The sequence below is a fragment of the Ursus americanus genome, chromosome 4, assembly GCF_024610735.1.
Source record: "Ursus americanus isolate L20-20 chromosome 4, mUrsAme1.1.p, whole genome shotgun sequence".
NCBI classification, from domain to species: Eukaryota; Metazoa; Chordata; class Mammalia; order Carnivora; family Ursidae; genus Ursus; species Ursus americanus.
The window spans coordinates 44,297,890-44,311,340 of record NC_142130.1 but is presented as its reverse complement, the minus strand read 5'-3'; the positions used below and the strand labels follow the sequence as shown (position 1 = coordinate 44,311,340).

General features: G+C 39.3%; 1 protein-coding gene across 1 annotated transcript in view; it reads right to left on the bottom strand.

Moving 5' to 3' along the window:
* SLC9C1 (solute carrier family 9 member C1) overlaps positions 1–12,672 on the bottom strand; it is an 83,597-nt gene extending 70,925 nt beyond the window's left edge. Inside the window, exons 1-4 of the mRNA XM_045785216.2 lie at positions 12,559–12,672; positions 8,225–8,484; positions 6,791–6,891; positions 3,743–3,871 (exon numbers count right to left, since the gene is read on the bottom strand). Coding sequence (XP_045641172.1) covers positions 3,743–3,871; positions 6,791–6,891; positions 8,225–8,375 — 381 coding nt within the window. The 5' untranslated portion in view covers positions 8,376–8,484; positions 12,559–12,672. The remainder of the gene's footprint in view (positions 1–3,742; positions 3,872–6,790; positions 6,892–8,224; positions 8,485–12,558) is intronic.
* Positions 12,673–13,451: the final 779 nt, after the last annotated feature.

Below are 13,451 nucleotides of genomic sequence, written 5' to 3'. Positions count from 1 at the left end.
TCAGGATTATTGGAGATACAGAATCACATTGATTCCATTGAAGGGAAATTTTAAGTTATCTTATTTAACAAATATGTACCTGCAACTCTGGAAATAAGAGGCAAAAATTACAATGAGATTCTTAGGACTTATGACAGACCAATTGTAGGAAATACCATATTGTAATTAAAAGGGCACATTTAATTTTCTTGATAAGGCCGTTGCATATAGAAATGAATGTGTAAAGTTGTGTGCACGCACACCGTATATACAGACGTGTATATATACACATTTAACTATGCATAGAACTGAATCATAGGCTGTTAACACAGAAAGAAAGAACACAAGTTTGAAAGAAGTCACAAAAGAGGAAAAGAAGGAGAAAATAAGATAACAGAAAGAATGTAGAGAAATGGCAGAGGACTCCAGAAAACATAGGAAGAAAATTTCTGTTACTCTAGAACTGGAACCTGGCCTTCTGCCTTTCCACCAGTGCCTTCTGCTTCCTCTTATTATACCAGGGGTGGCTATGTAGCAAGATTTCATTCCCAAATGGACTTAGAAAATGTGACGTGCCTGAAGCTACCTATAAGAATTCAGAAATGCATCCCCATGTTCATTGCAGCATTATTTACAATACAATAATGTAAATTTACACTACGTTATTTATAATAACTATACACAATAGTTATACACAATAAGACATGGAAGCAACCTAAGTGTCCATCGATAGATGGAGTTGATAAAGATATGTATTATATGTCTAATAGAATCTTACTCAACTGTAAAAGAGAAGGAAATCTTGCCATTTGCGACAACATGGATGAAACTTGAAGGCATTATGCTACTTGAAATAAGTCAGATAGAAAAAGAGAAATACGGTATGATCTCACTTATATGTGGCATCTTAAAAAAAAAAAAGCTGAGCTCCTAGACACAGAGACTAGATTGGCTATTGCCAGAGGTGGGGGTGGAGGCAGGAGGTTGGTGAAAGGGGTGAAACATTATTACATGTCTATTCACCATCTGCTAGGCAACAAGGCATTGCGGTAGGACCTAGAGAGGTGAAAGGGGTCAAAAGTTACAAACTTCCAGTTCTAAATAAATCATGGGGACGCAATGAACAGCATGGTGACTATAGCTAATAATACTGTACTGTATATTTAAAAGTTGCTAAGAGAGTAGGTATTAAAAAAGTTAAAAGAAAAAATTTGTAACTATGTGGTGATGGATGTTAACTAGACTTGTTTTGGTGGTCGTTTCAAAATATATACAACTACCGAATCATTATGTTGTATACCTGAAACTAATATAATGTATGTCAATTATATCTCAATTTAAAAATAAAAATAAAAATGAAAAATTATAAAAATTTCATAATGATGTTGACAAATGCTTTTACTACCAACATTGAATAAAAACAGCAACATATATCTGTATGTACATATAGGAGTCCTGTGACTAAACCTTATCATACATCCTTAATTATTTCTTCAGAATTTCAATAAGTAATATTAAAGACATGCATCATTTTAGGGTTTTCCACAGAGATTGCCAAACTGCCCTCCAGAAAGGTTTACCAACAAACACAGCCACTAACAGTGTACCAATCAATCCCATTTAAGACAATTCTCCAGAGAAGTAAAATCAGATGACACCCCCAGGTTCCTGTCTCAGGTTTTGCTACATCAGGAAAGTCATGCCTTTTTCTAATGAAAAAGCACAGGCTCTCACTCCTTCGTTTATTACATATTTATTCACCATCTGCTAGGAAATGAGGCATTGTGATAGGACCTAGAAAGGCAAAACCAAAGACAGTTAAGAAAAAAAAGAATTTAGGGGCGCCTGGGTGGCACAGCGGTTAAGCGTCTGCCTTCGGCTCAGGGCGTGATCCCAGCGTTATGGGATCGAGCCCCACATCAGGCTCCTCCGCTATGAGCCTGCTTCTCCATCTCCCACTCCCCCTGCTGTGTTCCCTCTCTCGCTGGCTGTCTCTATCTCTGTTGAATAAATAAATAAAATCTTTAAAAAAAAAAAGAATTTAGAAGAACTAAAATATTAAAACTCCTTCTGATTACTTTGCTCTTCATTTGTAGAGGGACAGTCATGCATGATGAATTGGGAACTAAGACTCTATCTAATTCAGGAGGCTGGGTGCTAGTGCTAAGCGATCTGGTTAAGTCACTTAATCATACATCTCTTACTGAATCTGAGAAGTGGCAGAATAATGATGGAGCATTTATATGGCCCTGTTGAACCCTGGATCTCCTGAGAGGGAGTCTTTGGTGAATGAATCTTGATGACAGCATTAGGGTGGTGGGAGAAAATCAACACCTCCTACATAATTTACCTTAGGGTGGCTGGGTTCTCATGGTAAGGTTTTGATGGTCTGAAGAGTTGTATTACTAACTTCTGTTCAAAGGAGAAATTAAAATGAGGCTCTGAGATAAGAAGACTGAGGGTCAGGAGACCCAAATCCTTATACTCTCACCCTGATAAGTCACAAGGCATATTGTTTGTAAAAGTGGCTGCAGTAATTCTGCTCCCTGAATTCACACCACTGGGAAGTTATCTCCAGCACTGACTTGGTTAGTCATGCCATTCTTTGCTTTGGCTAGAAGGGACAAGAGCAAACACAATGAAAGAAGGGGCCTAAAAAGCACTGGCAAATTGGAGTCTGCCCTCTTCTGCCCATATCTGAGACTCTGCAACCATCACAGGAAGAAGTCTGGAATAACCTTCTAGATCATGGTAGTGACACCTATTGCCTACAGCTAACACTCACAGTAAGAACCAACAGACACATGCGTGGGGCCACCCAGCTCATCCCAACTCGTCTGACCCCACAGTTGTACAGAGATGCAGGAGACGGCTCAGCAGAGATCACCCAAACCAGCCCAAAGTACTTTTATATATCTATTCTGTTCGATGTCTGTCTGCCTGCTTGCCTGCCTTCCTTCCTTCCTTCCTTCCTTCCTTCCTTCCTTCCTTCCTCCCTCCCTCCCTCCTTTTCTTTCTTTCTTTCTTTCTTTCTCTTTCTTTTCTTTTCTTTTTTCTTTTCTCTTCTTTTCTCTTTTTTTTTCTTTTCTTTCATGTCATTTGTCTGAACTCCCAATTGCCTGGACTCAAAATGAAGTAAGTTATTTAATAGTTTTGTTTCTAGTGTAGTTTAGGTAATGGCCTTATATTTACAAAGCTGTTTTAATTACTTTGAAAGAAATGTATACCCTGCTTAAGATTTGGAGTATTTTTCCCTCGAGGTCTTTCCTTGATGGGGATCAAATATCACATGATGAGAAAAAAAAATCACAATAGTTGGTGAATTAGAGTTATAGAAGCTTCTGTGAGTATTCTCCATTTTTGTTCATGTGAGTAGGGAAGTTTTAGAAGGTGGGTATTTAAAACATGGAAACATGGTTTTTATGAAAATAATTTAAAAAACTGGGCCAAATATATTTCATAATAGCCCTCTAATGGCATCTCAGAGTTAAAATTATAACTGGCATTAAACTCTGCCAGTCAGATTTTCAGAATTACTTTTCTTCTCCATAAGCTTTTTTCCTGAGCCTTCAATACGTTGGACAATTGCTAAGATATGGTTTATTCACTAAAATATAAAGCTGAATTTACTTCTCCCACACCTTATACTTTTTCCTTGTCTTCTTTGTTTTCTAATTTAGAGCAAAATTTTTAAAAATCTGAATATAGATAACATATAGTAGTTCATGAGTGAATGATGTTATTGCAAAAGAGAACTTCTTACCTGCCAAAATAACTTCTGCAGCATGTAAACATCCATGTCAAATGCAACATTAAAGATAATTATTGGTGTAAATAGATAAAAAAATACTTTTGGACTCATCCATTGTATGGCATCTGCGTATATTTGGACCTAATAATATAAAAATACATCAGTTTCTCATTTATCCATCCTTCTATTAGCATAGATTACACGCCAGGCACTCCTATCTCTAGCAAAAGAGAAAAAGATATATCACAATGTAATAGGTGCTCAAATCTTAACTCTCTTGATTCTCATCATTTTCTTTCCTTTTTTAAAAAGATTTACTTACTTATTTTAGAGAGAGAGGTAGGGGAGAGGGAGAAGGGGAGAGAGTTTTAAGCAGACTCCCCGCTGAGCACAGACCCCATGGGGGGCTCAATCTAATCATCCTGAGATCATGAACTGAGTCAAAAGCAAGAGTTGGACGTTTGACTGCGCCACCCAGGTGCCCCAGATTTTCATAATTTTCCATCAGATTGTTACCAGTTACAGCAGAAGTTAACACATATCTCCATGCCCATTTTATTTTTTAAACAACAGGTATAGAAAGTACATTGATATGGGTACAAGAGAATATGGAGGAGATTTTCAGGCCTACAAGAGGAAGACAGGTTTTGGGTAGACGGATTATCATGCACAACATGTACAAAGGAGCAAAGAGTCATATCAAATTTCAGAAACTACAAGTAATTAACCATGGATTACACAGAAGATGTGTGTGGAAGAATAGCAGGAATAAAAACTGGAAGTTAATGCCGTTAATGAAATAACTAATTAATGTTGTTTATTACAAAATATTTAGTTGAGGGATGCCTGGGTGGCTCAGTCAGGTTAAATATCTGCCTTTGGCTCAGGTCATGATCCCAGGGTTCTGGGATTGAGCCCCACATGGGACTCCCTGCTCAGCGGGAAGTCTGCTTCTCCCTCTACCCTTCGCATCTGCTTGTGATCTCTCTCTCTCTCAAATAAATAAATAAATAAATAAATAAATAAATAAATAAATAAAATCTGTAAAAAAAAATATTTAGTTGGTATTTGTAAATCCTGCTATGGGCATCCACTCAACATTCTGTTCGTTAAGGAAACACGGAATGCCTGCTGTGTTAGGTGGTATCTTTGCTTTGGGGGGATGATTCTCCATGAGTCTCTCGTGTTTCTCCATATCTTATGAGTGGAGGCATTGATTGCTTTTCTTCCAGACTATCTTTCAAAAATATTTCTATGGCTAACAGCTTTGGAAGACAGAGCTAAGTGCCTCCCTTCAGAGCAAAGAGTTGGTGTACTATACTGTGCAGTGTAATAAGGATAGTGTCTCCCTCTAGGGCAAGAGGTCAGGTGAGTTTACTGCCCAACACAAAATATTCAAGTTCTCTAAACTCAGGTTTCTTCTCCTGTAGTGCAATCCATTGCGTATGCGGGTTTCACCGGACCCTCTTTGCTTCTCCCTGTGGGTACTGGGGCTTACGGAACAGGCACAAGAAGATGCTGATATTCTGGTTGCTGCTATGGCTGTGAGCACTAAAATTATTTTCTTGGGCCCAGGAATCCCGTGTCTTTTGCCAGGACCATGAAACTGTGGCAGACTAACTTATTACTTGCAAACAGAGTAAAATCTTAGACCCTTCACAGTTCTTGACCTCTGTTCTCTTCTTTTAAAAGGAAATTGACAAATAGAAAAGTTTATAGAAGTACTTAAAATTTCATAGAAGTCAAAATTGTACAGTTACAAAACTTATTGATGACAAATTAAGTAATAATCTGGTAATCTCATAATGTTCGTTAATATCACTGGTTACATTTGTTTGGGAAAGCAATCGTTTTCATACATGTTCTCATTTACACTCTGATTGACTAGAGCCGGTGTTGGCGAACTATGACCCGGGGCCACATCTGACTCAATACCTGTTTTTGTAAATAAAGTCTTATTAGAACACAGCCATGCCAGCTCACTTACGTATTGTCTATGGTGGCTTTTGAACCATAGTGGCAGAGCTGAGTAATTGTGACAGAGCTCACGTGGCCTATATTACCTAAAATATTTACTATATGGACTTTTATAGAAAAAAATTGCTGCCAACCCCGGGGCTAGAGAACTATTTCATGTGTCAATGATGCATTCTATATCCCTTATAGTAAAGATAATCGCTCTCCTCTACCTGATTCCAGCTATTCTCAACTATTTATAACACTGTAGCTGCCTTGACTACATCTGTATTTGCCTTCCTCCTCACTTCCAACTCCAGGTAAGAGGTTCAACTTCTGTTTCTTGAGATCTTATAAGCCACACACACTTAAAGACTAGCCTCTATTCTAATGGGAACCCTGTAAAACATTCCTAACTGAGGCCATAGATTGGGCCCACGTCAGAATTCTCTTGCTACTAGAGTCCTGTACCAGCAGCTCAAGGTCTCTGGGCTTCTATCTTATTAACCAATTTTGGGGATGCTGTGGTAGCTCAGTTAGTTAAGCGTCTGCCTTCAGCTCAGATCATGATCCCAGGGTCCTGGGATCAAGTCCTGCGTTCGGCTCCTTGCTCAGTGGGGAGCCTGCTTCTCCCTCTGCCTGTGGCTTCCCCTGCTTGGGCTTGCTCTTTCTCTCTCTCTGACAAATGAATAAATAAAATCTTTAAAGAAAAAAACCAATTCTTGTCTAAGCTTTTGAATTCTGCTTAAACTCTCATTAGCTGCTCATACTCTCAGTAGGTGTACATGAGCTCATTCTCTGAGTTGCCCACCTCCTTTCAGACGGAGGCTCTGTTTTGACTACATTTAGCTGGATCTCAGCTCTGTCACCCCTGGGTCCTTTTTTCACACATCTGATCTGATGTCATCCAATTTAGCTGGATCTCAGCTCTGTCACCCCTAGGTCCTTTTTTCACACATCTAATCTGATGTCATCCATATCACAAGCATCCATCGACTGGCAGAGCAGTGAACTGGCAAGTATTTTTGCAAATTTCCTTAAGCTATCTTTGTATTTGTATGAATTTGAGATATAGCACAAAATACTCATATTTACTATACACACCTGCTCAGATGTAAAACTTAATATTTCAAAACTGCATCCAATTAAAAATAATATCACAGGGAGAGGAATTGGAAAGTCTTTTAAGTGTAGATTCAAAAATGCTGCAAAAAAATACATCTTTACTGAAAGGCAATGAAAATCACAGTTATGGAATCTTAATTTGATATGCTTTCTTAATACTGAGGACAATGAAATTCTGTTCCAACTTTTCACTTACTTAATTCCTGTAATTGAAACTTTCTCTCATCCTTAAGCACACTGAATCAGTGTAATTCTTAATCTACTAGATTCTATATTTACCTCTTCTATGAAGTATCTCATTTCCTTAGAATCTTTAGTAAATATTGCTAGAAGTCATTGGCTCTTGGGTTATTACTAAAATATTGACAGCAATTTTTTGTATATGCTAAAAATCAGATACTACTTTCTTTAGCAATCTTGCAATAAGAGGTTAATAAATAACTAAACTTTAATGAAATCTCCTGGCTGATTCCCAAAATAACAATGAGGAACTAGGTATAAGAATTTGCCCAATGAGAAAAACTAGCTTCCTATTACTGGTTACCTACTACACATTAGAAAGCCTGTAATGAACTGTGAACAAAGTATAATAAGCAATATCACAGCATTTACTTCAGTTTAATGTTTTGTTTCTTTGTAATATATTTTCTAATCAATTCAAAGAATGCAAAAAAGAGTGCTTTCTTTTGATTTCTACAGTATTATTTTCTTCTCATAAGAGCTATACATAATTTATCATTTGAACAAAACCTAAGGGACACCCTACCAAGTGGTTAAAAAGTAACTGGGAAACAAACTGAGGGCTTCAGAGGGGAGGGGGGTGGGGGATTGGGATAGGCCGGTGATGGGTATTAAGGAGGGCACATATTGCATGGTGCACTGGGTGTTATATGCAAGTAATGAATCATGGAACATCGCATCAAGAACTGGGGATGTACTGTATGGTGACTAATATAACAGAATAAATATTATTAAAAAAAAAAGTAACTGGTCCACTCGGAACGCCCATCATTTTGAAAAATTCTTTGCTCAAGTGAAGAAACTGGTACACAACTAGCTTCAACATATGAATGAAACTATAGTTTGTGATAACACAGATAGCAATCAAAATCCTTCAACCCTTGATTTTTGGCTCATCTGCTTTGATTCGATTCTTCCCATCACTTAAATGTAACCATTACCTACCAACTAGAAAGGGGTGAATACTTTGAATTCGAAAGAGGATGAAGAATATGAATCAGACTCTACATGTCTCTTTTCAGAGGCAGATTATCATTAGATTCATTTGGTTGATAATCTTAGTTTAAAAGTATGAATTTAGGAACAAAATTCTAACTTTCTATTACTGCTATTTTCCTGAGTTCTACATGGTGACATTTACAAGATATATCAAATAAAGAGAGTTACACCTACCTCCAACTGTACAGATCAAGGACAATATTAGAATGATTTCAGGGAGATCCTCAGAAGTAGTCATAAATGTACTTCTGAAAAATTCCAGCCATGTGTTAGAAAATTCTTTGGTAAGAAGAGTGAAATTAGACACGCTGGAATTCAAATCCATTCTGTTGTTTCTCACAGACCATCTGAATTCAACTCTTAAGACTCAGCAAAAGTCTCACAGGATCAAAGGATTGTAAAATTTGCCTTCTATCTGGCCTTCTGGCGCATTTCTTTAAAAAAAAAAAGCAAGAAGAAGGAAGAAGCTCATATTTCTCCTTAATTATTTCTAGAGATATCTTAGGGTCCACCAAATTTAGGGAAGCCTCTGCCTTCTATGACACTTACATTTAAATGAGATAGAAAAGGTACAACCCCAAGTGATAGAGACTAGCCAGTGTCACCCTGAGTTCACTTACAATGGCAAGCACTACTCAGCTGTTATTCACCCTGCATCTACCCAATTGTCTGAAAGGAGTTTTCATCTAACCAGTTACTGGGACCACAAACTGGTGTAGGTTATTTAGTTCTGGGGATGGACAACTGAGGGGTTTGCCCTCAGCCTATCTGAGCCTCTGGAAGCATGTTTTGGCAGCTAATCCAAAGTGGGAAATGCAATGGGCTCAGAATATTGTGATCTCTTTTGTTGTTCTCTCCAGACAGAAATTAATAGACCATGGTGATATTCCATCATAGCCTTCTTATCTCATTTAGGCATGATGAGCCAGGTTTTCTCTAACTTCTCTGTATTTATATAGTGACCCAGAACGTAAGAAAAATGTTGAAACCAAAAGGACTTAAAACGGGGGTTGTTACATGTTCTATCTCATTGCTACTTCATGGAAGAGGAACCACAAGGGCCACCATGTGTTCTGGGATGTGTCTTGGTTTCAAGAAATAGGTCATAGCTACAGCCTGCTAACCTCATCTGCTTCCCATGCTAAGGAGAGTTTTATATCGGGGTCTTAAAATTCATGCAGGGAATTCTTCCGATTCTATCTCATAATAGTGACTTCACATTTTCTAGTGCCCACTATTAGCATCTTATCTGGCTGCCATGCTGAATCAATTAGTTATTGCTAAACTTCATCTCATAATCCAGCAATGTCTTTTTAAATCTCAATGGCTTTTTAAATTTCAAATATATATTTTGTTATATGCCCCTTTCTGGTCATAAAAATATTTTGAAAGAGAAAATTAAATGAATACATGTTTATTGAACACTTTTGAAATAAATATGTACACAAACATTTCAAAAAACAGGAAAAAATCAACCACAGTCATTCCATCTTGGGGCTCTTGTGTTTTATTTACACGGTTAGTTTCATCCTTACATAATTATACTTTACGCTACTTTCCACTCACTATTCTATCACTAGCATCAAAGAGCCTTGTCATATCGTTTATAAAGGTTGTATCATATTAGCGCCGATGTAAAAGTGCCAACTGTGCTCAGACTGCCCGTAAGCAAAGGGCTGATGGGCTGCAACTTGCAGGGTAAAAGACTCTGGGCAGCTTCCTTCACGGCTGTTGGCCTCAGTTTTCCAATCTGTATAGGTCCCTAGTCTGTGAAACTTCTGTTTATTATATTTACTTGACATCACCTGTGGTGTTATAATGGTACTGGTGCCTGGGTCCTATCCCCAGAGATTTCTATTTAAATCAGTCTGGCTTGCAACCTGGGCTCCATAAGCAATTTTAATGTGCAGTTAAGGTCAGCAACCACTGTGATTCACCCAATTCAGAGGCAAAATTGCTCCATTTTTAGTCTCAAATCCAGTTTCTTTTTAACATTCTTCAGTCAGGTTTTGTGAGCAAGAGTATCAATGCCCTTCAGGCAAAGACCACCAGAAACACATCTGAGGTTGATAAGTTGAGTTCATTGTTTGTTGCAGCAAGGGAGAACATTGACCCTGGGGAACTGTGGGCTATCTCAGTAACAGGATGTTGAAATTATTGTGGATCTGGGCTCTGGCTGGGTAATTCTGGACAGGGTCAGTAACAGGATGTTTAAATTATTGTGGATCTGGGCTCTGGCTGGGTGATTTTGGAGAAGGTCCAGAAAAGCGAGGGTTTACCATAGATTGGTGCTGTCAGAAAGCAAGGATAATTCTGTGGCGGGGTATCTTAACATATGTTATCTATAGGGAGGGCAGACTGGAACAAGGATAAAGCTGTCATGGGTAAAGAAGCAGAAGTCACTCATTTTAGCCAAGAGAGGGGATGTTTGGTATCTTTGGGTTGCCTGATGACTTTGTTTCACTTTTATGGTTCTGAGTGACATCATTTGAGGTTGATGTTCTCTGAGGTTGTGTCCAACAGGAGAATAATATGGACTACGTACAAGCAACAGGCCAGCTGGTAGTGACACTGAGTGACACCTAGCTTTGAGTGTCAGACCAGTTTCCTGATGTCAGGGGCTCCTTTGTGTTTGTCTGGCTTTTGTTTTTCCCTCAAAGGATTTCTAAATTCCTTTACTTCACTTTAACATGTCAAGAGCTGAAGGTAGACCAGGGGATCTTGATAGCCATGTAAGTGATGGAGCAGAGCAAGCCTGGTCATCCCTCTAAGACAGATTCTCAACCTTGGCTCCACGTTGGAATCAGAGTTTTAAGAACACAGAGGCAGGGGTGCTTGGCTGGCTCAGTTGCTAGGGCATGGGACTCTTGGTCTCAGGGCTGTAAGTTTGAGTCCCATGTGGGGTGTAGAGATTGCACCCGCAGAGGTTAATCTAATTTGTCTGAGGTCTAGCCTGGGTATTGGGAACTTTTAAAAGCTTCCCAGTGATTCTAAGGAGCAGCCATTATTCAGAAGCACTGCTCTAGGATAGGTCCGTGCCTTTAGGGAACAACACTGTGATAGTTTGATGATATTGCTTTTAGTTAAACATCAAACTATTTAGGAAAATAATGTCAATGTCACCTATTAACTTGCCCACTGTTACTCCAAAATTAAACATCCTGGAGCAAACAGGGTTGACCAAAAAAGGAAAAGTATTTTCTGCAACACAGTTACACATTCTTACATGCTAGCAGAATTTAATACAGTGAAGGAGTTTATTTTTCAAACTAAAAGTAGGGAGGCATGTTTCTGTAAGCATTTTTCTCATTTCAGTTTGTTTGAAAACTTTAATAATGTTTACATATTTATTTTTAATCAATTCCTTTCAGAAAAGAATAAAATTACTCGGAGTCTTAATTATCCTTGATATTCAGGGATACAGATGATCAAGTTCAACAGAATTTCACTATCTGGCTGAAAATATGTGGCAAATGCTCAGTCCGGCTTTTCCAAACTCTACTCCAAATTCTCCTAGCAAACCTCTCACCCTAAGAAATGATCTCATTTTAAGTTAGCATACAAATGCTAACACTCTAGTTTAATATTTTAAAAGGTATGGGTAAAGAAATAGCAGTGAGACTACACAGATTTGCAATGTAATTAAAACTCTCCTTAAGCTTAAGCTGACTTTCGACAACTTTGGAGAAGTTTATGAGTGTGTCTCCTTACGGGAAAAGTACTGGTTTGTCTTGAAATTACCATATAGTTCTCCTACGTTAATTTTTCAATAAATTCGATAATGCCTCCATTCCCACTACGCATGGAGTTAGTTAATGTGTAGCCCTGTCCTCAACAGTCAGTCAGCCTTAAGAAATTCTCTGTCACGGAAAAGTGGAAGTAAGACTAAATCCCTGTCCGTGAAAATGGGAGGTCTTTTTTCCTTCTGATCACCACATTTTTCAGGAATTAGCTGACAAAGCATCCTGAGGAGGGCACGGTGGCGAACCAGTCATCTTCACAAGCTGCCAACTCCGGCCTAACGGTTTAGGACAGATCCGCCACCGGCGTCCTGCCACCCCACACAGCAGCCCTTGCTCACGGACTCTGACCGACGTGGGCGGTCTGCCGCCCTCCGAATGCCTCTTCACTCCCGAGGAGCCCTTCCTCCCTCCCGGCTCCGCCCCACGCACCTGAGGAGATGGACCAGGGCATCAGTGTGCTTTCCTCTCCGCGCCTCAGCAAGGCCGGGGGCACAAACCCAAGCCAGGTAAATAGTTCGGAGGGATGACACAGGAGGAGTCGTGGAGGAGGGGCAGGGGCTAAGGGGCCAGGAAGTCCAACTGAGAGGCTCCTTTGCCTTGATTTGGCTGCCACAGGAAAGGTGGAAACTCCAGGAGGGAATGGCCGGCTGAACGGGTAGCTAGATTACTGTGGGCGCATTTAGTCCTCTCCAAGGGAAGGCTGAGGGAGGAAAGTACCAGAGGGGAAGGGCAACTTTCTGAAGGGGAAACTGCGGGAGGGCTCACCGTCTAGAACCTCGGGAGGAGTATCCTGGGGTAGTGAGAAGTAGAGGCTGGCTATCCTGTTCACCCCAGAACAGCCACAATCAACTGCAACCTCGCCGGCCGTTACTTGCTCCAAGCCCCGCCCCTGGTCTGCGCCCATTGGTTTCAGGTTCAATAACTCCTGACTTGATTGGCTGATGAAATACCGGAAGATGCTGCTTAGCGCCGTTGCCCCTTTACTACCAAGGCAACCTTGGAAGTCTTAAGGCCATGTTTGTTTAAAAAAAATAATAAAGAGATAAATAGGGTGAAAAGGAACTCCGAGGATTTTATTGCTATGTTACCTTAAAGTTTTGGAACAATGGATTTCTGGCAAAGAGCCGATGGACACTGTTTTCCTAGAATTCTAGAAGTGGGTTTTCTGGGTCAGACAGGGTGGTAGATTTAGAAATACGAGGAGGCAGGTTGCTGGATTCGAAAACAGAGAGAGAGAATGACTATTTGGGACCTGTAGGAGAATGAACAGGCTAAGTGAACTTTCACTTCTGGAACATTTATGTGGGGAAATTTTTAGGAATAATGATATACTCATTTCTTTTTCCTAAACATACTATGTAAAGGACATTTTAATGAAGTACTTAGTGATATTACCATAAAGCCAATTTTCATATTTCCATTACCATCATAAAATATTTTAGGAGACATTTTGTAATGATTTTGAAATCTAGATACTTGGCGTATGTGATACCTCTTTATAATTTTACTCACACAAAGCTTTTGTGAAGTTATTTCAATGCCTACAAAAAGGTTTGTGCAGAGAAGAGAGATCATAGAGTGGGGAAGTGAAAGACGAATCCACTGAAGACAGAAGTAAATATTGTAGAACAGCTGATTAAATTATCCACCTGGGCCAC